The sequence below is a fragment of the Saccopteryx leptura genome, chromosome 4 (genome assembly GCF_036850995.1).
Source record: "Saccopteryx leptura isolate mSacLep1 chromosome 4, mSacLep1_pri_phased_curated, whole genome shotgun sequence".
NCBI classification, from domain to species: Eukaryota; Metazoa; Chordata; class Mammalia; order Chiroptera; family Emballonuridae; genus Saccopteryx; species Saccopteryx leptura.
This window is the reverse complement of record NC_089506.1, coordinates 184,577,835-184,605,246: the sequence shown is the minus strand read 5'-3', so window position 1 is coordinate 184,605,246 and position 27,412 is coordinate 184,577,835. Positions and strand designations below refer to the sequence as shown.

At 43.4% G+C, this 27,412-nt stretch overlaps 1 protein-coding gene and 1 non-coding gene across 2 annotated transcripts in view; both read right to left on the bottom strand.

Annotated features, from left to right (window-relative positions):
- LMNB1 (lamin B1) overlaps positions 1 to 27,412 on the bottom strand; it is a 59,049-nt gene that overhangs the window by 4,996 nt on the left and 26,641 nt on the right. Inside the window, exons 2-10 of the mRNA XM_066382133.1 lie at positions 25,751 to 25,907; positions 25,019 to 25,144; positions 20,941 to 21,111; positions 19,442 to 19,567; positions 11,913 to 12,133; positions 11,406 to 11,631; positions 9,757 to 9,861; positions 5,829 to 5,948; positions 48 to 161 (exon numbers count right to left, since the gene is read on the bottom strand). Of these exons, the coding sequence (XP_066238230.1) occupies positions 48 to 161; positions 5,829 to 5,948; positions 9,757 to 9,861; positions 11,406 to 11,631; positions 11,913 to 12,133; positions 19,442 to 19,567; positions 20,941 to 21,111; positions 25,019 to 25,144; positions 25,751 to 25,907 (1,366 nt within the window). The remainder of the gene's footprint in view (positions 1 to 47; positions 162 to 5,828; positions 5,949 to 9,756; positions 9,862 to 11,405; positions 11,632 to 11,912; positions 12,134 to 19,441; positions 19,568 to 20,940; positions 21,112 to 25,018; positions 25,145 to 25,750; positions 25,908 to 27,412) is intronic.
- On the bottom strand, positions 1,109 to 1,240 carry LOC136404708 (small nucleolar RNA SNORA42/SNORA80 family). Its single transcript, XR_010751415.1, has one exon. It is a non-coding gene; the product is annotated as a small nucleolar RNA SNORA42/SNORA80 family (small nucleolar RNA).

Here is a 27,412-nt window from a genome sequence, read left to right as displayed (position 1 = left end):
GATTTTGGTTTCTATGTAACACTGTTAATAAAATTTAAAACAAATACCTGCTGGTGGAAAAGTTCTTCCTCGACAATCACTTCGGCTGGTTCCTCCTCCTCCTCCTCCTCCTCTTCTTCAGGTATGGTTGTTTTAAAGACTGTACTTCTTTGAGCAACCTCCTAAAAACAAGAGTGGTTTGATTTTAACTTAAAACCACATTTAAAATCACAGAGGTTGCGGGGGAGGGAGAACTCATCTTTGCTTAAGTTTAAGAAATAGCATTCCTACATCAGGGAATTTTGTTTAAGTGGTTCATCAGTAGCTTTAGCTGCTGAACAGGAATTCTTGCATAATTAGTAGCGGTTCTTAGATCTTCAATATTCCCTGCAGGGGAGCTACTGGTATCCAATTTGAAATGCCTGCTGCGAAGTTTCCACTGCTTTTTATCCCACTCGGTCACTAAGAATCCTGTAAATGACTTGGCACACTAAATTCTTATAACACTGGCTTGGCTCCTGGCAAAGAGAAGGTGTGAAATAAATGCTGAAATAAATGAAGTTAAAGGCCAACTGTGTGATCTCGGGACCATGGTGGCAAAAGGACCACCTGATGAGTGAGATGACAAAGACGAGCTCCTCTCATTCCTTCAGCAATGGGCTCCTCTCCAATGAAATGGAATCAAGACAAATGCATGCTGTCTACTAATAATAACTTACTAGTGAAGTTCCAATGGAGTCCACACATAAAACAGACCTGCTGTCATTCACTGGCAGAGGAACAGACATAACCATTTCCATATCCTACTGAAAGGCTCAGACACAGATGACTTTCCAGCAGGCTGCTGACTTGCACGAATGCAGCAGGGTTTCTGTTTGAGCACCAGGCTAGCCCGATGATCTGGCAGCCAGTGAGTGTCCTAGAGTGCTGCAGAGCGCCTGTTTCACTCTGTGCCATGCCCTAAGGTCATGCAAGAAAGATAAGGCCTCCAGGGGAAGAGGAAGACCGAAAATGCCAGTGAAAGCTTATCTGAAATTTAACACAGACCAGCTAGTTGAACATGGTGGAGGACGAAAACCAGAAGTGTCACAGAAATGAGACTCCAATTTTATTTTATTTTATTTTTTTCCACTGTGTGGCCCAGTTCAGTGCCTGCAGCCTATGGGCAGAGGCCAGGCAATGGTTCAGGGCCAGTTTGCTCTGGCATGGGGCACTATGAGAGACCCAGGGGGACAGGCCTGTCATAAATCCAAACCCATGCATAAGACTTCAATTGTTAATATGTCCAAGGAAACACTCTGTGACTGAAATCAGGTAACACAGTCGTATTTTGTGGGCAACTTTAATAACTGTTGCAGGGCCGCGGAAGGTGGACCGTTTTGAGTCTTTTAATTTACTGGACACGTCAATTCTATGGTCAGTCAATTGTTACGCATACAGATAGCCATTTTACAAGTATCTGCCTGTTTTAACCAACTTAGCACTAATAAAAAAGCATGAGAATCTTTAGATCAATTACAATTCTCTGAACTAAGACATCAACTGGGAGATGGTGGCTCACCATACAAAACAGAAGGGTTCTCAAGAAGCTTCCCAAGTAACCAGCTTTCCTCAACTCGTCTTAAAATGCGGGGGGGAAATAAAACTGTTACAGAGTCCTCACATTCTAGCTCCCAGCAGCCTGCGCCAGTGTGCACCTCCCATATGGTGCTGGCTCTTCAAGCTCACGGTGCAACAGGATTGCAGGCCTCCAACGAGAAGCTTAGAAAACAAGCTGCCCAACATCATTAATTACGAATCACTTCAACATAACTACTTTTTATATAGGCCCGCAGTTAAGCACTTTTCATTTGACAACATTTAAAAACCATGACTCTAATGTAGAAAGGCTAAATGGAAAAATGAATGAGCTAATCCTGTCTAAAATTTTAGACAGAAAAATAAATAGAATAAATTTAGAAACAAAAGGCCTGACCCGACAGTATGGTACAGTGGATAGAGCGTTAGACTGGGACGCAGAGGACTCGGGTTCAAAACCCCAAGGCTCACCAGCTTGAGTGCAGGGTCGCTGGCTCGAGCAAGGGGTCACTTGGTCTGCTGAGCCCCCCCCCCCAGTCAAGGCACACATGAGAAAGCAATCAATGAAAAACTAAGGTGCCGTAACAAAAATGGATGCCTCTCATCTCTCTCCCCCTTCCTGTCTGTCTGTCCCTCTCTCTGTCACAAAAAAAAAAAGAAAAATAAAAAGAAACAAGTTATTAGGTTTTGGCCCAGGAAATTGTTATTACTCAAGATGCTCTAAATGCATTTACAAAAAAAAAAAAAAAAAAGAAGTCCCCTCAGCAAGACACCTAAATGCTCTAAGTGCCCAGGAAGGCACACACAAATGGCCCCTATATAAACTGAATGCCGGTCTGCTTGGGAAGCCCTTGGGCACCTGGAGGCACACCCATCTATTCAGATGTACACTGACACCAGCTAGGACCAGCTCACGTGCTCACCTTTTCACAACTCTGCACTCCATAATGATGTGCTAGTGGCCTAAAACCCCCACGGTGAAGGGACTTACATCACAGAAATCAGTCAACGATATAAATCAAGTTTTCCTTTGTTAATGGAGAAGCTGACTGTTTATGATGTCTCTGTATACAAAAGTAATCAGTGGCATATATGATATAAAAGTTTCAGTTATACCTATATTCTGCAAGACTCAGAGACTGCTTTATTTTTTATTTCCCTCCTACGGAAACATTTTAGTTACTATTTTTTGTCATCCAGCACCCCGTCCCTCATTTCTCAGTAAGAGTCCCCCGTTTCACCTGGATACCTATTTCTCCCATGGAGATGGGACGCACATGTCGCAGGAGCCAGTGTGAGGCAGCTGTGGAGGGGGAGGGAAGCTGAAGCCGGAACTCTGCCCCTCACTCCAGGAACTGGTTTAGAGGCAGGCACGTGACTCAAGGCCCAGGACTCGGACCTCACAGGGAAAGATGCTCTTTTCTGAACTAAGCCGGCCTGCAATAACAAGGCCTCTTGGAGAGCCAGCAGCTCTCCGGAACCCACGAGGGAGACACCCGGGAAGCAGAGACAACCAAGATCCTGGGGGACTCTGGGGAGCCCACAGATCAAGCCCACTATCTCTAGATTTTTGCTTTTGTGAACACATATTCCCATTATTTTAAAGCCAGTTAAATTGAGTTTTCTGTCATTTTCAATGATTTAGCAAGAAAAAAAAAATACATCAAAAATTAAACTGACTTTTATGACAATTACCTTCAACCTTACAGAAAAGTGGTCTTTTTGGTGATAATTATAGATTGTTACAAATATGGTTTGGGACCTGCTGATAAACATGGTCATGCAGAATTAAATATTATAGATGCCAAAAGTACTCATCTGATAATCACAGAAAATAACTATATTGTGATACTGCACTTGCTTCTGACAGAAGTCACTCAATAGAGCCTCGCAAGCAGGAAGCAATAGTTTGTAAAAAAAAAAAAATAAATAAATAAATAAAGACAAACCAACTAGCTAACCTGACAGTCCGTGGTTTGAATTACGAAGGGAACCTGAGCTTGAGGTAGCTTTACAGAAATGTCATCGAGGCCTGACCTGTGGTGGCTCAGTGGATACGTGTGGACCGGAAATGCTGAGGTCGCCAGTTTGAAACCCCGGACTTGTCAAGGCACATATGGAAGTTGATGCTTACTGCTCCTCCCCCTTCTCTCTCTCTCTCCCTCTCAAAATGAATAAAATCTAAAAGAATTTTTTAAAATGTGCCTAACCAAGCAGTAGTGCAGTGGATAGAGTGTCGGACTGGGATGCCGAGGACCCAGGTTCGAGACTCCGAGGTCGCCAGCTTGAGCGCGGGCTCATCTGGTTTGAGCAAAAGCTCACTCAGTCTGCTGAAGGCCCACGGTCAAGGCACATATGAGAAAGCAATCAACGAACAACTAAGGTGTCGCAACGAAAAACTGATGATTGATGCTTCTTATCTCTCTCCGTTCCTGTCTGTCTGTTCCTATCTATTCCTCTCTCTGACTCTGTCTCTATAAAAAATAAAAAAATAAAAAATAAAAAAAAATTTTTAAGCTGTCAGTGATAATACTATCTAGTACCTCAAGACACATCCATGTTATGTTCTTTGTTTACATGTCATTGTCACTATTGTGTGGGTTTTTAACCCTGCTGCATTCCAAATATTCTATTAAGATCACTCATAACCGGGAACACAATTATACAAGAAAAATGCTATAGATGGCAACTAGGTTCCATGGCTCACAAAAGCTTATTTCATCTGCCTTATAATAGTGCTTTCAATCTGAGCAAATCACTCATAACAATGTTTTGAAAGCTATGTGCTCTCTGCCAGTTTCAGTTATTGGGGAGACTACCAGCAGAGGAGCTGCAGTAATTCGAGCACTTCGGTGGCAGCACCAGCAACAGCTGGGCAGGATTCCAAAATGCCGGAGGCAGCAAGCAAGGGCTCTGCAGAGAACAGGAGGAGGATCCCGCACCTCGAAGTCTGGGAGTTACTAAAAGCACTTGTAAACATCCCCCAACCCTACGGACCCAGCAGGTATTTGGAGGTGAACGCCTCAGATGCACCCCAAAATCTAGCACAGCTATACTGAGGTCCAGAGAAAAAAAATCAGATGTGTTTCATTGACAGCCTCCGTCTGACAAGCACTCCACATCCTTCAGTGAATTCCATATGTAGAGCAGTCTGATGGTCAGCATGTGTTTAGTGAGGGATGGATGGGAAGAAGGCCACGCCCAGTATGCAAATATCTCAGACCCCATAATGAATGCTGTTAATTATTTTATTTCTCTAAATTTAAGTGAAGGTCCATGTTTGATATTTTAAAAAAATGTATCCAGTAAATTCTTATTAAATATCTATTATGTGCCAGACTCACTGCCAGGAAAGACTGAGAAGCATCTTGCCCTCGTTGTACTCACTACCCTCGCGAGAGCATGAGCTGACCAGCACAGTGCAGGGACGGCTGCCCCCAGCACCGCGGGACCAGAGCATGAGCTGACCAACACAGTGCAGGGACGGCTGCCCCCGGCACCGCGGGACCAGAGCATGAGCTGACCAGCACAGTGCAGGGACGGCTGCCCCCGGCACCGCGGGACCAGAGCATGAGCTGACCAACACAGTGCAGGGACGGCTGCCCCCGGCACCGCGGGACCAGAGCAGGAACCGCTGCCCTATGGGAACAACGCGATTGGCCCGTGACCGCGTCTTCATTCAGACATATCCAACTCGGTGCATGTGTGTGGTTGGGGACACCAGGTTGACTACGTGACAGGTGGCGATTGGCATGGTTCTTACAGGAGTTCTAGGACTGACAAACACATCTAGCACATCTTCACAGAGTTTCACAAATGATCTAAGAGCTAGTGACAAGGCTAATAACATAAGCATTCACTAGAGGCCAGATACTGTTCCAAGCATCTCCCAGAGATTGTCTCATTTATATTATTCTCATTATATTAATATTATCTCGCTTATATTGTCCTATTATCTCCATTTTAAAGAACACGAAGAGAGGTGAAGGGACCTGCCCACAAGCACAAAGCCAGGCTGCAGTGGAGACAGGTACAGGACCTGAACTGACTTGAGCCTGTGCTAATAACCGGTGCTTTGATGCACTCCCATTTCATTCCTAAACTCTGAAGTCCGCTTTACCTCGAATTACTCTTACTCGGCAGCCTTGGTATGATAAGTAATCAGTCACTCTACATTTCAATTTTATCTTTGCAAGGCCAAGGAAATCACACTTGCTCAATGAACTTTCAGGTGAAACTGACATCACAGTGGTACTGATGAATGGCCATACCTCTCCCTGAGAATTTTTCAGTACAACCTTCACATCTTCGCCAGTGCCCCAGGAGTTCTGGTTCTTCCAGATGAGGTCAGTGGGAGGACTGGCTGTGACACCGGCATTTGCAGCCCAGATCTGGAGGGGGAGAGGAAACGACATCAGTTTACTCAGAACCCAGCTATCCCATATGCCAAGGAGAGCAACTTTATGATGAAACTGAACACCCTGTAGGACTAACTCTAAGTCTCAGAACCGTCCCCTAGCTTCAGACTTGCTATCTTAACTAGCTGTATCAAGCAGAACCCACAGAACTTATCTAGGCTGCAGCTTCCTCCTCTGATAAATGACAATGATGACACAAGGGCTCTGAGGTAAGTTGCCTACGCTCACATCCTAGCTCCTCTCCATGTCAGTAACCTTGAGGAAGTTACTTTACTTTTATCATCCATAAAAATGGGACAGAAATAGTTCCTATAATATGTGAGATTGTCATCAAGAACAAGTGATTACCCAGACAGAGAGGCTGGCTCGCTGGATCACTATTAGCTCTCACTGTTAGCGTTCTGTTCTTCTATGGGTTTTATGGGCCGTCCTTCATGTTAAGGGAGCCTTCTGACCCCCACCCACAGTATCTACCCTCCAGCTGTCCACAGCAGGAAATGAGATGACTAACTTCTCTCAAATCTCCTGCAGCAGACAGCCCATCGAAATTAGTCATAGAAATTGGTATGACTCCCGGCAGGAACAGTGTCACGATACCACGCAGTGTGCAAAATTGAACTCCAAAAAGAATACAGGAAATGGACAAATCATCCATTAGTCAATAAATAATATGACTGCTACTGAAATAGGAAAAACAAAGAAAATAATTATATTTTCCTTCTCATCAGCGTGGAAATTCTGCCATATTTTTAATGTATTTATTGGTAGAAGAGTGTGGGTAAAGGTGGAGGAAACTTTAGAGTAGAAAACGTAGATCGGAACCCTGGACAAACCACCATGGCTCTGTGAACCTCAGTGTCTTCATCTATAGGGAAGCCCTGATCTTTCTAAAAAGACCCTAGGAAAATAGCAAAGCTCTCAAACCCAGAAATCGTTTTCCAACATAAAGGGCTACCTGACGGCTAAGGAAGACTAGTGATGGTATAGGTAGGCAGATATACTTTTAAATGGGAAAAATAATCTATGAATTACTGATCAGGAGAGCCCTTTCTCTTCTGATGCTGATTGGAAGCTTCCAGATCTTCCACCAGCATCATAAATAAAAAGGGCCAGGGAGCATTTTTTGGAAGAAAATGGAAAAAAGGAGCTGGATCTGGCCAGACTTTCAGATTATGAGGGAGGGTGACAGTGTTTTCCTAATTGCAAGTAATACTTCTCACTAGTCCACATGGAATCACACAGTTGGTTTGGTATTAATAATAATCATAAAATATCAGTATTTATCATAACCTTCCTGAGTAATTTAACCTAATATTAATATGCCCAAGACCGAGTTGCTCAATATGATAGCTATACATGGCTTGCGAGCACTGAAATGTGGTTGGTCCAAACTGAGACACGCCGTAAGGACATCAGTAAGATGGAAGTCTCAGTTAGAAAAATACGTCAAGTATCTGACATAATTTTTTATATTGATCACGTGTTGAAATTACAATATTTCAGATAAAATGGGTTAAATAAAATGTAGTACTAGTGTTAATTTCACATCTTTCTTTACTTTTTTTAGTGTGGCTCCAAGAAAATTTACAATTACATATGTAGTTCTCTTATTTCTGTCCTAAAGTTTTAAACTCATCTTCTTTTTTTGGGGGGGGGGTGCTCGGTCCCTCTGGGGCGTTGCTCTGCTGCAGCTGGAGCCATTCCAGTGCCTGAAGCGGGAGCCATGGAGCAGTTCTCAGCACCCAGGCCAACTTTGCTCCAGTGGAGCCTTGGCTGCAGAAGGGGAAGAGAGAGACAGAGAGGAAGGAGAGGGGAAGGGTGGAGAAGCAGATGGGCGCTTCTCCTGTGTGCCCTGACCGGGAATCAAACCCAGGACTTCCACACACCGGGCTGACGCTCCACTGCTGAGCCAACCCGCCAGGGCCTAAACTCATCTTTGCTATTGCCTTGTACAATCTTATAGAACAAGCACTTATCACTACCATGTTCCAAAGAGCTTCTTCTCCCATTTAATGCTACCAACAGAGAAAGAAAATGTATTACACTATCTTATACGATAATTGAGTTCTCCAAGAGCCCTATAGAACTGTATCTATTTAGTCCCTGCGGAACTATATGCAGAGGAAAACGCAGATGATTGGCATAATGGTCTCACATTACTTTAAAGAGATAGAGCACAAACTCAAATCTGAATCTTCTGAATTAAAATGTTCGATACTTTCCACTACATTATGCAGCTTCCATAAGACATATAATAAGGCTGAGCAATTTTCTCTCACTATAGTAATTACTAAGGAGAAGAAAGGATAATGTAGCTAGAATATTTGTGCCCATTTTTACCCATTATAAAATTAGCATCTGATATTTTCACAATGTGGCTTCAAGCTCTATGAATACATTTTTTAAAAGAAAAGTTCTATCTCTTGAGCCTTTGATCTTATACACTAAGTAAAGTTTGTATCAATCAAAATTTAAAACATGTTTAATGTTTTTAAAAAAGAATCAATAAAAAGTCATCTCTACATTCTTTAGCAATGAAATAGTGACTTATTTAAAATCTCTATCAAAACTAACATATTTTATTTGCTAAAACTACTTACTAAGGAAAAGCAAAGGAACCTTGTATTTGATTAACGATACATACTTCTCTAAAAAGTAAGTAAATGATATTTAGTAACTACTAAAGATGTCATATTTCAGCACATTGCAATAGGGAATAATTTAGAACTCAAAACAGAATCAGAATGACAGTAGGCCAACTTTCTAAATCTAGAACCTTTGGCCCTGGCCGGTTGGCTCAGCGGTAGAGTGTCGGCCTGGCGTGCGGGGGACCCGGGTTCGATTCCCGGCCAGGGCACATAGGAGAAGCGCCCATTTGCTTCTCCCCCCCTCCCCCCCTCCTTCCTCTCTGTCTCTCTCTTCCCCTCCCGCAGCCAAGGCTCCATTGGAGCAAAGATGGCCCGGGCGCTGGGGATGGCTCCTTGGCCTCTGCCCCAGGCTCTAGAGTGGCTCTGGTCGCAGCAGAGCGACGCCCCGGAGGGGCAGAGCATCGCCCCCTGGTGGGCAGAGCGGCGCCCCTGGTGGGCATGCCGGGTGGATCCTGGTTGGGCGCATGCGGGAGTCTGTCTGACTGTCTCTCCCCGTTTCCAGCTTCAGAAAAATACAGAGAGAAAAATAAATAAATAAATAAATAAATAAATAAATAAATCTAGAACCTTTGATACTATGTAAAAACCACATGTAACTTGCTAAAATACTATGTTTAAAGGAGTGCCACTTTACAGCAGTGCCTATCACCTAATGGACTTCTATAGAAAATGTACGTAGGTCCCTATCCCAACACTAGAGATGGTGGCAGGGGTGGGGGGGCTGGACACCAAAACACTATGCGGATGGTTGATGCTCGAGACTAAAGACTGTCGCGGTAAGGCAGACAGACACTAGCATTAATAGATTATCTTCCTAACCTGTCTTTATGCCAAACAGTATCTTCTGAATTACCCTGGGCTACATTTATCAGTCAAGAGACTGCTGTTTTCTATCTACTGGGATAGACAAAATAATAAGAACATATAGGTCAATTCTTTCATATTTAATAGACAATTGCCACTCTCAATAATACAGAACTTTTAAAATCTTTAAGAGCACGTGTGATTCCCTAACAACAAAGACATTTTTAATACCCATTTCTAAAATGCTTCTCTTTAAGCCAAAAATTTTCTTGAATTACTTTCACTGTTAGCTAAGACAATGATGTTAAATGATGACCACATTCACTTACTGTCACAGTCTGGCCCGCCTTCAGCACATATCTTGAGGTATATTTGTAACTGACTGATGTGTCTCCAATTTTTCTGATCATCTCCCAGCCTCCCATTGGTTGATCCTATTCACAGAACAAAATAAGGTCACTTCAAACATACAGAAAGTTATGGAATAATAACAAATAAATTTATACAAGCAGTTAATCTGGCTTTATGGCTTTGTCTTTCAGCAAAACAGTAACTTCAACAATGCTGCAGTATTAATTATTCAGTTTCTTAGTTTTCAAGAGGACAAAACTGGAAGAAAGCAGATGTGAACCAAACTAAATGGTCATGTTCACTGCTAGAGCAGGTGGGCCTTTTAAATTTACAACACATCTGTCATGATCATAGTAACAAACACCCCATACTTGATAAAACTCTTAAAATACAGACAAGTTTAAAAACAGAAGGAAGAAGAATGTCTCTTTTCTGCTGCATCTATACTGCTTCTGCCCACTTTTTTTTAAAAAAAGATATTTATTTATTCATCTGAGAGAGGAGAGAGACAGGGGGGAGGAGCAGAAGCATCAACTCCCATTTGTGCCTTGACCAGCCCACTTTTAACTCTTTTACCTTAAGGCATAAGAGGTTCAAGGGGCAGAGATACAACGAGCCAGTCCCAGGTGCCAGCTACCAACTCTAGGCCCCAAGCCACCAGGCCTGACACCTGTGGAAAGGTATGGGGATGTTAAAGCAATTAGCTATGCTGATTCAGAGCCATCTCTGACTCAAAGACAAGAATAAACCAGGCTCGGAGCCAGCCTCAGAATAGCTCCAAACAGAGCTGCTGTGCCTTTTGAAAAATAGCCAAACTACAACAATGGAGCAGTGGAGGCTACTCTGTTCTTTAGCAGTTGAAGTCGTGACTAAGGCTTAGAACGGGTCCCCTTCGTGTCAGAACTGCTAGTGCTCCTCCGCCCATCCAAGTTATTTCCTATTCCACATGCAAGACAGGTATAGCGCTGGTGAGAAAGGGAGTGATTTTCACAAGCTACATATGACACATCCTGAACATAAAATTCAGACAGTGACACTGCTCCCCTTGCCCCTGGGCCTGCCTTCCCTAGTCAGGGAGGACCTTCGCTGCTTGAACCCCCCGCTCGAAACTTCAGAGTTCCCTATGAATATTTTATGTTCACTTTTAAGCAATTTCAAGGCAGGGGTTTATACTATTCTTGATATACATGAAATCATTAGCATTCATTCATTCATTTATACAGAAAACCACTCCCTACATCCATCTGAGTCTGGCTCATATGCCCTTCCTCTCATAAAGGTAATGGCTGTGAAAAAATAGCCACCATTTTCACCCACACTCCACATTTTCCCGACACCTGGCCAGGCCAGGGATAACAGTAATTCACCCTCAGGGAGGCCACTGTGGCAAAACAACCAGGAGTGCAAAAAAAGTGCCCTGGCTCTCTGGTGAAGAAGGGCTGATGAAGAAAATCTTTAAACCACTAAAAGCACCAACCCCTCTTTCTCCTCCTATTTTAATTTCTCCTTTCTTCATGAATTTAAGTGAATACCACTGAATCCAAGTAAAGGCTAAGGAATTTTACAATTGCAAAGATAGCCCACCAATCAGCAAAGTTTGCTGGGGAAAAAAATGGGTGTTTTTCACCTGTTCGGAAGTGTTCTTCAAGCGGATGAACTTCCCGTCCACGTCGATCTCTTCGATGCAGACATTGCCGGTGGCGGAGGCGGAATGCGAGATGCTGACGCTGCTGCTGGCCTCCGACTCCTCCACGTCCACTCTCTTCCGCTTCCCTCTGGTCGTGCGCACGCTGCGACTCGAGGATGCTCGCGACACTGTCACACGGGAAGAGGGGCTCGGAGAGAGCTTCAACCTACACAGCAGAAAGAGCACGTTCTGTTTATGAAACACATGTCCTTCCCACCTTAAAGAAACGGGCATTCGTGTCCTGCGCATGTTGCCGAGGCAGAAATACCACCTATTACTCCCCACACCTCAACTCCTAGCACCTAGGTGTTAAAAGAAATGACAGAGACAATATTTCAAGTTGCCTTCATTGTCTTAAAATAAAACCCAATCCCATTTGCTTTTCTTTACCTAAAAAGGGTGGGGGGAGAGTAGACTATGAGGCCGGGTAACACGGAAGGTCCTCACCTCTCTTCTTCGCCTTCTAAGAGCTTCCTGTAAGCACTGATTTCCATGTCCAGGGCCAGCTTCACGTCGAGAAGCTGCTCGTAGTCGTTCAGCTGTTGCTGCATCTGATCTCTGATCTCCGCCATCTCTCTCTCCTTGTCAGTCAGCATGCGCCGGGAGTTGTCTCTCTCTTTAGCGAGCAAGTCCTCCAGCTCTTGAATCCTCTCCAAGCATGCCCTAGACTTCAGAGGAAGGGAACAGAACACACTGACTTTCTAGGAACCGTCCCACATTAGCGCGAGGCAGCTATTTTAAACCACACGCCATTTCCTGGACCAGGAACCAAACAGACCCTAAGCAATGTCTATCATTAGAATTCAAGAGATTTTGATTTTAAGAAACTAAAAACCAAAATCCTTCCAATAAAAAATACAGCCCACAGGTAAGTTTTGGCTTATAAAAAACTAAAAAAAAGATATATCCATCAAACATGTCATAAATGTCCATATAATTTTTCAGCATTTGACTAAATAAAACAAAATTTTAAACTGTAGTTTTATTAAAGTCGAGTCTAGCTGCCCTATAAACCTTTTCTCAGAAGCATAAATTAACTAAAAAAGATAACTCATTGGCAAAAGGAAAAAAGGGTAAGTGTCTCCACTTTGGAGAATTGCTGGAACTATTCAGAGAGAAGAGGGATTGTGGCTCCCCCTCGGGGCCAGTGCCCGCTCGGACTGCTGCGCCCGCCCGCTCGGTCAGCACGCGGAGACTGCACAGTACAGTGCGGTCCCTGAAACAGAACTGTAAATATACAAACGCATCAGATTACAACCCAAAGTACAAAATACATACCACCCATGAGTCCATACTGATATAAATAAATAACTGAATAAGCAGGTTTATAAATAGGGGGAGAATAAACCTTTACTTAAGAATTCTCTTTAATAAATGGAGATAGCCCTGGCCGGTTGGCTCAGCGATAGAGCCTCGGCCCGGCGTGTGCAAGTCCCAGGTTCGATTCCCAGCCAGGGCACACAGGAGAAGAGCCCATCTGCTTCTCCACCCTTCCCCCTCTCCTTTCTCTCTGTCTCTCTCTTCCCCTCCCGCAGCCAAGGCTCTACTGGAGCAAAGTTGGCCCAGGCGCTGAGGATGGCTCCATGGTTTCCACCTCAGGCACTAGAATGGCTCCAATTGTAGCGGAGCAACGGCCCAGAGCCCCAGAGCCCCCTGGTTGGCATGCTGGGTGGATCCCAGCCAAGCTCATGCAGGAGTCTGTCTACAGCCCCTCTGCTTCTCACTTTGGGGGAAAATAAATAAATAAATATAAATGAATGGGAGAGGGAGGGAAGGAGGAAGGAAGAAAAGAAGAAAGGCAGGGCCCTGGCCGGTTGGCTCAGCGGTAGAGCGTCGGCCTGGCGTGCAGGGGACCCGGGTTCGATTCCCAGCCAGGGCACATAGGAGAAGCACCCATTTGCTTCTCCACCCCCCCCTTCCTCTCTGTCTCTCTCTTCCCCTCCCGCAGCCAAGGCTCCATGGGAGCAAAGATGGCCCGGGCGCTGGGGATGGCTCCTTGGCCTCTGCCCCAGGCGCTAGAGTGGCTCTGGTCGTGGCAGAGCGGCCCCCTGGAGGGGCAGAGCATCGCCCCCTGGTGGGCATGCCGGGTGGATCCCGGTCGGGTGCATGTGGGAGTCTGTCTGACTGTCTCTCCCCGTTTCCAGCTTCAGAAAAATACAAAAAAAAAAAAAAAAAAAAAAAGAAGGAAGGCAGGCAGTCCTGCTTCAGGATGTGGAGCTGGATTCCTGCCCATCACTGGATAGTGGGCTGGACTGGGTGACTTGCTTCTCCAGAAGAAAGTAGCAAAAGGTGGCCTGACCTGTGGTGGCGCAGTGGATAAAGCGTCGACCTGGAAATGCTGAGGTCGCCGGTTCGAAACCCTGGGCTTGCCTGGTCAAGGCACATATGGGAGTTGATGCTCCTAGCTCCTCCCCCTTCTCTCTCTCTCTGTCTCTCTCTCCTCTCTCTCCCTTTCTGTCTCTCTCTCCTCTCTAAAAATGAATTTTAAAAAAAATTAAGAAAGTAGCAAAATGGGAAAACAGTAATTTGACAGTGGAGAAACCTGGCTAACACCACCTTCCCCAATGATGAAGTTAACATCACCAGGGATATAACATGGATGTCATGTAATACCTGCTATGAGGTAACAAGGGCACTTAGAACCCATAACTCCAGTCTGAGCATGAGAAATGCACCAGGTTAACCCAGTTTGGGATGCAGTCTACAGGACACCTAGCTAGTTCTCCTCAAAACTGTCATGGTCATGAAATTCCAGGAAAGTCTAAGAACTGTCACAGACCAGAGGAGACTACGGAGACATGTGGTACCCTGAACAGAAAACTGACAGTAACAGAAAATGTGGTGAAATTTAAATAGTCTAGCGCAGTGGTCCCCAACCCCCGGGCCACGGACCAGTACCGGTCCGCGGGGCATTTGGTACTGCAGAGAAAGAATAAATAACTTACATTATTTCCGTTTTATTTATATTTAAGTCTGAACGATGTTTTATTTTTTTTTAAATGACCAGATTCCCTCTGTTACATCCATCTAAGACTAATTCGATGCTTGTCTCGGTCACATGATACATTTATCTGTCCCACTCTGAAGGCCAGTCCGTGAAAATATTTTCTAACATTAAACCGGTCCATGGCCCAAAAAAGGTTGGGGACCACTGGTCCAGTGTCTCGAGTCCAGTTGACAGTAATGCGCCAGAGCAAGCTGGGTGGAGGTGTTCTGAACAGAAAGTCCACCCGAGGGAAACGAGAGTTCAGGGGGCTGATGACTTCTCATTGGCTGAGATGCAATGGCTCCCCGACCCCAAAATAATAACGCACCAATGTCAGTGTCTTAGTTTTGACCACAGTAACATAAAATGCTAACAATGGGGGGGAAGTGAGTGAGGGAGATAAAGGACTGTCTGTACCATCTTTCCAACTTTTCGATAAACCTAGACTTAAATCAAAATAAAAAAGTTGTTTAAAAAACAATCAATCAATTAATTATAATTCAGAACAGCATCTGACATTCCATATCAGAAAAATGCATTCATCTGAAGAGTGATACCAAACATAATCCCTGCCTCTGAGAACTTGCATTTCAATGCATTTGCAAAAAACATGCTATAAATTGACAACTCCTTTTTATTCCTCTCAGGTTTCATATAATTTCTTTTCTCCAAAAGAAAAAAACATATATAAGTTCAAAATGTCTCTTCTTTAATCAATCTCTTCACTTTATTCCCCACGTGGGAGGTAGAAGGGCAACAAGGTAGAATCCAGGATGAGAGACACAGACTCCCCAGGATTTAGAAATAACCTCTGGGCCTAGACGTGGAAACCCCAAAATGTGTCTGTTTGTCTGCCTTTGATGCTATAGAGTTCAGAGGGAAAAATCAAAATGTAGGCATAAAAAAGTTTTGAAGTTATTCTGAAATCATTTTGTAGTTTAAATAGAAATATTTAAATTATATCTTAAATAGCTGTCCTATATTTGATATGCAGTGAAATACATAGAATGCAACATAAGAAACAAGCCTAGAGCCTGACCGGGCGGTGGCACAGTAGATAGAGCGTCAGACTGGGATGCAGAAGACCCAGGTTCGAGACCCCAAGGTCGCCAGCTTGAGCCCAAGGTCGCTGGCTCGAGCAAGGGGTTACTCGGTCTGCTGAAGGCCCGCGGTCAAGGCACGTATGAGAAAGCAATCAATGAACAATTAATGTGTTGCAATGTGCAACGAAAAACTAATGATTGATGCTTCTCATCTCTCTCCATTTCTGACTCTGTCTCTGTTAAAAAAAAAAAAAAAAAAAAAGAAACAAGCCTAGATTCTTCCCAATTCTGCCGTGAACTACTGACAAGGTTCTTGGCACTCACTAAACAAGTATCCACATTGGGAAAATGAAGAGGTCTAACTAGAGTGTCTGTAAGATCCCGTCTCTAACACTGAAATTGTATAACTGACTTCTAATAGCCTTGGTTTTTTAAATTTCATAATATGTAACAGTTTATTGTACTAGTTTATTATTTTCTAATTACAAAAAGCAGTTTCCATAGTCTAGGTGTTAGGATAACAAAAATTAGATATGCTTTCAAAATGCCACTGGAGCCTGACCAGGCGATGGCACAGTGGATAGAGCATTGGACTGGGATGTGGAAGGACCCGGGTTCGAGACCCCGAGGTTGCCAGCTTGAGCGTGGGCTCATCTGGCTTGAGCAAAAGCTCACCAGCTTGGACCCAGGGTCGCTGGCTCCAGCAAGGGATTGCTCAGTCTGCTGAAGGCCCCCGGTCAAGGCACATGTGAGAAAGCAATCAATGAACAACTAAGAAGTCGCAACACGCAACGAAAAACTGATGATTGATGCTTCTCATCTGTCTCCGTTCCTGGCTGTCTGTCCCTGTCTATCCCTCTGACTCTCTCTCTGTCTCTGTAAAAAAAAAAAAAAAACACAAAAAAACAAAATGCCACTGGAGACTCCTGCAAGCCAGAGACTCTGACTGACCAATTAATTTGGCCTAAGTAAAAAATCTGGATAGAAATGATAGAAACGCTACAAGCAATGTATGAAATTCCTAATTCCAAAGCAGAACACTGCCACCATCTTGTATTTAAAAATACTTTCTAAAGTCAAAATTTTTAAGGCTATGTCAATTTTAAGTAAAATTTAAGAAGTACTTCACTAACATGAGTCATGTGGCTGAGAGGAAAGCCTGCGGTACCGGGCAGCATGATGAAATTGGTATGACTCAACAGTACTATTAACGTGTACAACAGGAAGGTATCGAAAGAGAGGGCTTGTTTTCTTTCTCATGATCTTCCTAAGGCTAAAATTTATCAACTAATTGGAATGAAGATATTCCTCAAGATATAGTTTTTTATCATAAAATCTGATACCCGTAATGACTAGAGGAAAGGATCCCTGCTCCCCGCCCCACAACAGAGAAATTTAAAACCATTTTGGTTGAAGGAGGTGTGCCTCTCCTACTTCCACAGGAATCAGCTCCAAGAAACCCCTGGGCCCCGCCTCCCATCGTTTAAAAGCTAAACTGAAGTTCTATCAGAGGAACCTGCAAGGTTGGAGACATAACTAACTGGCCAACAGGGAGGCAGAGACGCCGCCACGTCTCACAGCCTCCCACTGCTCCACCAAGGCTGGGCAGCCTCCAGCTGCACAACAGCTGCACACAGCATAGCCCAGTGGGTTAAGCCGAACAGCAGCCAAGTAGTTAGTAATAATAATAACAATAACAATAACAATGAATAGGGAAAGGTAAAATTGAAGGAGAGGGGATAACTGGAATATAATTTATTAAATGGAGAAACAGTAGTAAATATCAACTCCAAGTAAGAACAGAGAAGCCTATTTTATGAACGGTAACTGTAAAGATGCCGTAATGGAAAAAAGATGGTCTGTTAAAGGCCTGAAAGAAAACCTGTGCAGAGAGTGGTGTAAAGCAGGAAACTGGGAACTAGGAGAGAAGCCCACTAGTCAGTCTGCAGGCTCCGCGCAGGTCATCAACCCATCTGGGTCAGTGGTCGAACTGACTGAACTCAAAGATCCTTCCAGCTCTACTGTTACATGATAACTTCAAAATATTGCCAGGGCAAAATACTTCTAGAGTAATTTTTATATTTATGTTGTGAGTAACATAGTACACACATAGGCAATGTAAAAGCTTCTTCAAGTTGAATTTTTTTACTTTACCCTATTTATGTAAGTCACTGTCTGCTTTGTTTTCTAAATTCCTGCAAAAAATGTTTTCAGTTTTATAACCAAAAGAAGTTTACTAAAGAGAAAAAAGAAAATATAAAGAGAGTGGCCTGACCAGGCAGTAGCGCAGTGGATAGAGCATCGAACTGGTATATGGAGGACACAGGTTTGAGACCCCGAGGTTGCCAGCTTGAGCGTGGGCTCATCTGGCTTGAGCAAAAAGCTCACCAGCTTTGGACCCAAGGTCGCTGGCTCGAGCAAGGGGTTACTCGGTCTGCTGAAGGCCCACGGTCAAGGCACATGTGAGAAAGCAATCAATGAACAACTAAGGTGTCACAACGAAAAACTGATGTTTGATGCTTCTCATCTCTCTCTGTTCCTGTCTGTCTGTCCCTATCTATCCCTCTCTCTGACTCTCTCTCTGTCTCGGTAAAAACAAACAAACAAAGACAAAAAAAAAAAGAATAAGATAAAGTTTAGTCTTATATGGAAAGTGTAAAACGATAAAATGTCCTGCTTTACGGAAAACAGAAGCTGGTTACTTTCCAAGTGATCACGGTGAGCAGTAAACTAGAGCATTCTGAGCACGGTGTGGTTGTGTCTGTCTGTCTGCGGCATCGTCCTTAGACAGAAACAGATTTGAAGCAGTGCCCAGCTTGCTTCAGCAGCACCTAGGGCATCATCACGGACAGACAACTACCCACTCAACGCAACCGGCAAGGCAGTCATTCGTCACTAGGAGCACCGATGAATGAGTGCACTGCGTTCTTACACAGATAAGTGCCATCTCCCCAGGTCCTGATTAGGTAGTTCATGGACTGAAAGAGCTCGTCTAGACACAAAGCATCCACCGCCCACAAAGACGTTCTGTGTGTTTTTCTTCATTGTGGCTTCCAAATGTGATGAAAAAGGAGTTTGTTAGGCAGAACACTGTGTGGAGATGAGGCTGCCAGGTGGGTCAGAAAACCTGGGCCCTGAGCTCAGGTCTGGGCGTAAACCAGCAGCTTGCTTCTTCAAGGGCAACTGCCTTAGCTCCGGATGAGCTATTAATTTAGGAATAGTCGTCTGGCAGAAGGACATTCAGCAGTGCAGAATGAAAACACCTGGGCACTACTCAGCAGCACAGACACTAAAACCGGAGCACACGGAAGATCCGCACGGCCCCTGTGCATGGACGGCATGCAATTTCAGGAAGTGTTCCTAATATTTTTTAAAAAATTAAGAAAAGGCCCTGGCCGGTTGGTTCAGTGGTAGAGCGTCGGCCTGGCGTGCAGGAGTCCTGGGTTCGATTCCCGGCCAGGGCACACAGGAGAAGCGCCCATCTGCTTCTCCACCCCTCCCCCTCTCCGTCTCTCTCTTCCCCTCCCGCAGCCGAGGCTCCATTGGAGCAAGGATGGCCCGGGCGCTGGGGATGGCTCCTTGGCCTCTGCCCCAGGCGCTAGAGTGGCTCTGGTCGCAACAGAGCGACGCCCCGGAGGGGCAGAGCATCGCCCCCTGGTGGGCAGAGCGTTGCCCCTGGTGGGCGTGCCGGGTGGATCCTGGTCGGGCGCATGTGGGAGTCTGTCTGACTGTCTCGCCCATTTCCAGCTTCAGAAAAATACAAAAAAAAAAAAACTTAAAAATTAAGAAAAAAAAGAAAAAATCTGGGGAGCATTGTGAAACCAGATTGCAAAAGGCTCCCCTCTCTGCAAAGTAGCATCAGGCAGAGCAGAGCCAAGTGGACTGCCTCAGTGGAGGTGGCTTTCACGTTCTGTTTTGGTCTGTCTTAGGGGAAGAGGCTTGCTTACCTCTTTCTGTAAATTAGAAAGCTGAGATGACAGGCTCTCAATTCTCATACGACTTTCCATCAGTTCTTCCCTGGCACTGTTGACAGTAGAAGTATTCATCTCTGACGACAGCCTGGCATTCTCGAGCTAAAAGAAGCAAACCATGGTCAGTCTTATCTAGTGAATTAGAACAAACAAATAAGGAAGCATGATTCATCTCACGGCACTTCATTTCAAACCGAAGCCCTGCCGGTAAGTGGTTGATGAAACAGGAAAAGCATCACGAAGCCGGCTGACGTGAGAGAAATCACCTTGAGCATTTCAATGTCTGAGCTTTAACAGTGCTGGGTCTTTACTCAAAGTTCATTACATCAATATTTCACCCATTATATCTCTAAATGTCTCAGATAATTCTGCTAATAAGGTGACTGGGCAGTAGCAATTTAACCAGGGTGATGGTTGTAGGAAAACAAACATCACATATCCCTACTGCCACCAAATAACACAGAATATAAAGAAAATAGACAGAAACCACTAACTGATAAGTTATTTGAAACCAAATAGAAACACTTCCTTTCAGAAGCAAAAAACAGCTCCTCAGGTAGATTCGATATCTTGTTCCTCCAAATGCCCACCCCATTCTGTTCTGTGTGTCTTGGGCACACTGTCATATCTCTTGTCTCTTGTCTGGCTCCCTCTAAGGGCCACAGTCTATGTGACAGGTTGATCCTTCCTCTGGTTACTCCACTGCCCAGCACTGAGTAAGTGGTGGACAGCTGAATGTGATGTTTAAAAGACCTCTCCCTTCCACGGACCAATTACTGCTTTATAAAAACACAAACAGTTTAAGGCCATGCAATAGAAATTATTTTCAACACCTCTATGATCCTAGTTTTCTAAATCTTCCACTAATAATTCTTTTTAATCAAATCATGTAACATTGAACACCTGGGGTAAATCATTTACTAGGAAAGCATCTACTTGATGACTGGATTTTTGGATGGTCTACTTGTACAAGTGGGAAGTTTCTACAATATTTTTTGAATAAATGAATTCAGAGGAAGAAATATTTGACTTTCCATTTGGCCTTTGTTCAAAAAAGCCCAAGTGTGATGGTCACTACCTGTGCACAACGATGCCAAGGAAGTCAGAACCAGATGCGACCAAACACCCTTGACAGTTACCCGGATGTGCAGGACAGCACGATTGGTAGTTATTATTGGAGGAAAGCATTTTCAGATGGCTTGGATTTTACTACTACGACATGACAGGAATGATCAGTGGAACATAAAGATAAACCCTCATCTCAGATAAAAGTAGAAAACCCTACTTTCTTTGAATAATTTCTAGTAACATTTACTTTACAGACAACTGCTGCTTTTTAGAGATCCACTTTCTATATTCATGGAGACTAGGGGAATTCATTTGAGAGAACTAGACAAATCAAACATCAAGTCCTACTCTGCAGGCGGCCGTGAAGGAACGGTAAGAGCGGAAACCGGTCCCGGAGAGGCGCTCACCTTGGCATGGTAGGTCTGCTCCAGCTCCTCCTTGTACAGCTTGACCTGGGCGTCGTGCTGTTCCCTCATCTCATGAAGGGCCTGGGCCAGCTTGTACTCGTACTCGATCTGCCGCCCAGAATCCACCTCCACCAAGCGAGTTTCATGCTTCCTTCTGGTCTCATTAATCTCCTGGGTGGGGGGTGGGGGGGAGATAAAACCAGTTAGTTACCATGGCTGCATGGGCACAAGTCTGAGTGACGCCAGAGCCATCTACAGTTTTATATACCAACCTCCTCGTGTCTGTCCTAGGGCAGGCCTGTGAATGCACCTCTTTGTCTTTGTTTTCAAATGAGAGGATTTTTGAAATGAAACTAATGTTTCTTTTCAGTAGCATAGCTATTTATTTACCTGAAAGAAGTGGTCTGGAAGACTTACTAAAATACCAAGAATCATGGATAACTATGTACACTGAAGAGTAATTGTTTCTTGAAAGTGTCATTTTGATTATCCTAAGGACACCTCTGAAAAAAGAAATCTAATGAAACGTCCTTGTCAGGACAACTTCAAGGAGAAGATTGGTGCATAATAAAACTGTTTTCCTGCAATAGTAGGCAGAGCGAGCTAATTTACATGACTAAGAACTAGTGCTAAAGTATCAATGTCAATTGATAAAGAATCGCAACTACTTTACTATCTTGAGTACACAGGACAACAATTCACTACTAAAGTATAGAAATGTAGGCATGATCCTTTGCTTTATGTTTTAAGGAACTCTCAAAACTAGAATGGCAAGGAACACAAGTCCAAGAATAAAATTTCCATTCCAGCTTCCAGCTCTGAAAATATAATGGCTGTCTTTAATTAACAATAATTAAAGAGGCCACAAGAGGGGGCTAAAACCCACTGAAGTTCTTGTTCCTGTATCATCTTACAGCAAGTGTTTTTCTGTGCCTTTCCTCATCTTTCTTTTAACAGGTTGCTGCAGAGGAAAATGCAAATGCACTGGGCAGAATCAAAAAAACAGGTTCAAACTCCAGTTCTGCTTGCTATTAACCTCCCAGGGCTACCATCTATTTAGTGATGTAAAAAACATGCAAATGAACGGTTTAGTTCAACAAACGCTGAGCGTGTACTAATAAAGATTTGCACTTCGGCTACCACCCTTCCTCCTTCCTGGTTTCTCTTTCCTTTCTTGCCCCCTTAACTGTTCTTAATAAAGAACTTAGGTATATTTATTGACTATAAGTATATCTTCCATGTAAAATATAAATAAGGAATATCAAATTAATTCTCAAATAAGGCAAAAGATGCTACGGAATAATATGTAAAGATGCAGGAGACCACACACAGCATCAAAACTAAGTGGTGGTAGGTCACAATTTTAACACCAACAAAAAAAGTTCTCAACTTAATATCAAAATATCTCCATTTATGGCCCTGGCCTGTTGGCTCAGCGGTAGAGCGTCGGCCTGGCGTGCGGGGGACCCGGGTTCGATTCCCGGCCAGGGCACATAAGGAGAAGCGCCCATTTGCTTCTCCACCCCCACCCCCCTCCTTCCTCTCTGTCTCTCTCTTCCCCTCCCGCAGCCAAGGCTCCATTGGAGCAAAGATGGCCCGGGCGCTGGGGATGGCTCCTTGGCCTCTGCCCCAGGCGCTAGAGTGGCTCTGGTCCCGGCAGAGCGACCCCCCGGAGGGGCAGAGCATCGCCCCTGGTGGGCGTGCCGGGTGGATCCCGGTCGGGTGCATGCGGGAGTCTGTCTGACTGTCTCCCCCGTTTCCAGCTTCAGAAAAATACACACACAAAAAAATAAAAATTAAAAAATAAATAAATAAATAAAATAAAAAATAAAAAAAAAAATCTCCATTTATAAAGCAAGGCTGTAGTTAATTAGCAATCATATGGTAGCATTCACTATAGTTTAAAGAAGCTTTCACACACTATATTCCATTTTGATCCTCACTGCTCCTTGAAGGAAAAAAAAGCAGGGATTTAATTTTTAAATAAAAAACCGAGTCAAGAGTTGTCCAAAGCCTGACTGCTTGGGAGTGAACTTTGCCCCAACAATACCTATTTTGTTTTAATACTATTATCATTATAAAAATGGTCAGCCCTGATCAGGCAGCTCAGTTGGTTAGAGCATCGTCCCAATATGCCAAAGTTGTGGGTTCAATCCCAGGTCAAGGCACAGACAAGAAACAACCAATGAATGCATAAATGGAACAACAAATTGATGTTTCTTTCTCTCTCTCTCCCTTCCCTTCCTCCTCTCTTAAAAAAATTAATTAAAATTATTTTTATAAAGGTCAGATTTCTAATATTTTTCTCCAATTAAAAAAAATACCACCTGACCAGGCAGTGACACAGTGGATAGAGTGTTGGACTGGGATGCAGAAGACCCAGGTTTGAGACCCCAAGGACGCCAGCTTGAGCGCGGGCTCATCTGGTTTGAGCAAAAGCTCACCAGCTTAGACCCAAGATCACTGGCTCGAGCAAGGGGTTACTCAGTCTGCTGAAGGCCCGCGGTCAAGGCACGTATGAGAAAGCAATCAATGAACAACTAAGGTGTTGCAACAAAAAACTGATGATTGATGCTTCTCATCTCTCTTCATTCCTGTCTGTCTGTCCCTGTCTATCCCTCTCTCTGACTCTCTGTCTCTGAAAAAACAACAACAAAAAAACCTTACACAATAAATACCTATTTCCAAAATATTGTTAGTCACTGTTTTCAAAACTACAGTGGTCCCTGGTCTATCACAGGGGTTACGTTCCAGAACCCCCCACGATAGACAAAAATCCACGAAGTAGTGACCTTATATTTACTTTATTATTTATATTTGTTTTAAGGCTTTATAAACCCTCCCCACACTCTTATAAACCTTTCCCACACTGTTATTAACCTTTACCTCACTTATTTTGCTTATTTTACCGCAAAATCCTGTAATATAGCGAAAAATCCGTGATATAAGATTAGATGTATACAATTTTAAACTCTGCAATATGATGTGGGACAACTGTACATTACTTCTAAAAACATTTAAGTACTTACCTGTATGTTCATCCTGGGTTCATTCCAACCCTCTTCAATTTTCAGAAAATAAACATTTCCCCTTCTCTAATTTTATTACTTCTTTTTTTGCTGCCATCAACCCCCGAGACTTGACCACAGAAATTAAGGCTTGTGATATTTTAAAATATACACATATAACTATTAAGTCCTATGGGTAGCCAGCCTTCAAGAAGGCCCCCACAATGGTTGCCGCCTCCTGGTGCTCACACGCTGTGTGATCTCTCTCACGCTGTGTCATGCTGGTGTCTCCTGGTGCTCACACGCTGTGTGATCTCTCTCACGCTGTGTCATGCTGGTGTCTCCTGGTGTTCACACGCTGTGTGATCTCTGTCGCGCTGTGTCACGCTGGTGTGTGTGCGATGGAGAGTGAAGGTGTATCACCTCTGGGGTTAGCTTACAGAGGCTAACGAGGCCTCTGTCTTGCTCTTACTCTCCCCTGTCACCCGATCTTGGGAGAAGCCGTGCTATGTTATGAGTGGCCCTCAGGAAAAGCCCGTGCTGAGCTCACAGCTCCTGCCACGGCCTGTGAAGGATGGGGAGGCGGCCCCTCAGCCCAGGTCGGAAGCCTGACTGTAACCTCTCAAGAGACCCTGAAACATAACCCCCAGTTAGACAGCTCTGAGAAGCCCGACCTTCAGAAACTGAGATAACAAAGGTCTGTGGTTTCGTTAAATTTTGGAGTATTTAACGTGTTAGGCAGCAATAGATAACAAATACAAATGCTTAACCAGGTTGACAGTAACTGCTGTGACTAAGCCTTTGTCAATCAGATGTCTAATCACATACCTGTTTCCATAATTCTTTTCTCCCCATTTCATTGAATTTATTGGGGTGACTCTGGTTAACAAAATTATACAGGTTTCAGGTGCACAATTCTAATAGCTTGAATTCTTATATGCAACCTTTTAGTAGCAGTACCTTGAAAAATTTACCTACAAAATTTCTCCCATTTTTTTATATGCACAGTTATAACAAAGCCTTTTGGGATCCTTCCATTCCTTGAAAAAAGTAAAATTCTGCATAGTTACCTCCTCATACATGCTCTTACGGAACTCCAAGTCCTCGGTAAGACTCTGACAACGATTCTCCAAATCCACTTTCAGTAAAGTTTCGTCAGCTAACTGTTTTTTGGCAGCAGTTAAGGAGGCTTCCAACTAACATAAGGAAAAAGAAATTGAAGACAATTGTATAGCAATCATTTAGTAGCGAATTTAATTTGATACCTATGAATTGAATCCAGTCAAGTATTGCAAATTCTGTATATAAATATTTACAAACGTATTAGAGTCCTTCGTTATAACCTTTATCCTTAACTGTGTGTTCAGTTTCTGGCCCCGCCCACAGAGTGCCACACCAAAACACCTCTCAAATTTCCTGACTGCCAAAGGGCAATGAACAGAGGGCCTTGGACTTACATTTCAAACTCAAGCCAACAATTTTCACTGCCACTTTCATTTTTTCCTGTGTGCGGAGCACTCTTTGTTTTAACACCTCTCTTCCTACCTCACATTTTGTCACAACAATGAAACAGGCTTTGAGAGCAAGAAACAGAATGAGCATCAACACACAGGAAGAAGAGTGTAATCAAGATGCAATGACTGAAGAAAAAGGTGCTTTGTGCCTCAGCACTATCAGATAAGCCATAAGATAATCAAATGAATAAACATTGTTTAAATCAAAATGTACAAAATAATCCACCAGTCAATCAGGACAGGTGAGGCAATTCGCCTGCCAGATACAGCTCAGAGCAGAGTTCTTACCTGGGCGTTCTGATCCTTCAGATCCTCCAGTTCTCCCTCCAGACTCTTTTTGTCACCGAGTGCAGTAGCCAGAGCCGCATCTTTAGAATTCAGTGCTGCTTCATATTCTCGAAGCTTGATCTGGGCTCCATTAAGATCTGACTCTTTCTTAGCATAACTGTAAGACATTGAAAAAAGCACAAGACATCAATTTATACCCTAGATTTGAGGCCTTTTCCCTCCCCACTTAGGGAAAAATGGAGAGGCAGTTTATCTAAATGCTGCCATGACCTACTAAACTCAGAGGGCCAATTCAGGACCATCATATCTAGAGTTTTTGGTGGATAACAACTTTCTCTTCCAATGATTTCCCTTCTGAATGTGTGTGTGTGTGTGTGTGTGTGTGTGTGTGGCAGAGACAGGAAGAGTCAGAGAGAGGGACAGACAGGAACGGAGAGATATGAGAAACATCAATTCTTTGTTGTGGTTCCTTAGTTGTTCATTGACTGATTTCTCATATGTGCCTTGACCGGGGGGCTACAGCAGACCGATTGACCCCTTGCTGGAGCCAGTGACCTTGGGCTCAAGCTGGTGAGCTTTTGCTCAAACCAGATGAGCCCTCACTCAAGCTGGTGACCTCGGAGTCTCGAACCTGGGTCTTCCACATCCCAGTCCGATGCTCTATCCACTGTGCCACCGCCTGGCCAGGCCCCTTCCATAACTATTAACGATTCCAAGTCACAGACGTCCATAGGACCGACACACCAGAATCCCAGTGGTCTAGGAGAGAACACCTGTACCCCTGGTTCTATAGGGGCATTACATGTTTCTATAAAAGGACATGTTTAAAGAAATGAATATTTATTATTTTAATAGAATAAACATTATAAACTAAGATGATGTAGAGACACAACTCAAGATATAAAATTATATTAAATAAATAAAAATTAAGTTATTTTAAAAAGTAATTTTACTACTTGATGATGCCCTACAGAAACTCCCTTGATGTAGCACCGGCCCTAGGCTTGCGAGGACCGCCCATTCCTTACAGAAGAGGTGATTTCAAGACCTTCCTGACTATAAACTAGGCCCTCACTGACAGTGTGAAGGAAAATTAATTATTTCAGTTTATAGTATTACATAACTAGCCCAAAATGAGATCCAAGCTGAGGTTTCTTTTTCTTTTAAACACCAGTTTTTATTAACTGGAGTTCTATATTATAAAATTAAGGTTCCTTTGATATATTTTGTCAAATAATTACATCTTCAAGAACACCATTTTTTTTCACCCAAATAATTCTAGTATCATTAATTAGTGACACCAGAAAAGCCTTAATATCAAATTCTCAATACCTGTTCTTAACTAAAACGGCAATTGTAGAAGAGTATTTCTACTACAGATGGTTGAAAGTGGGTTAAAAGAGAAATTTTTAATTAACAAAAAGTTTTTAAAAATCTGTAATATTCAAATGGATAAATTTATTCTAAGAATAAGCAAATGTAGTTTAAACAGAAGATTCAATAGTATTCATTTCTTACTCATTTTGGTAACATAAAACTATATACACAAAATATCAGTCCTATCACATTTTTCTTAAATCCTATATTTTTAAAAACCAGAAGATGGCAGCCTTTCACTGAAGACTTCTTTAAAGAGGAAAAGAAATCAACTGTTAAAGAAAA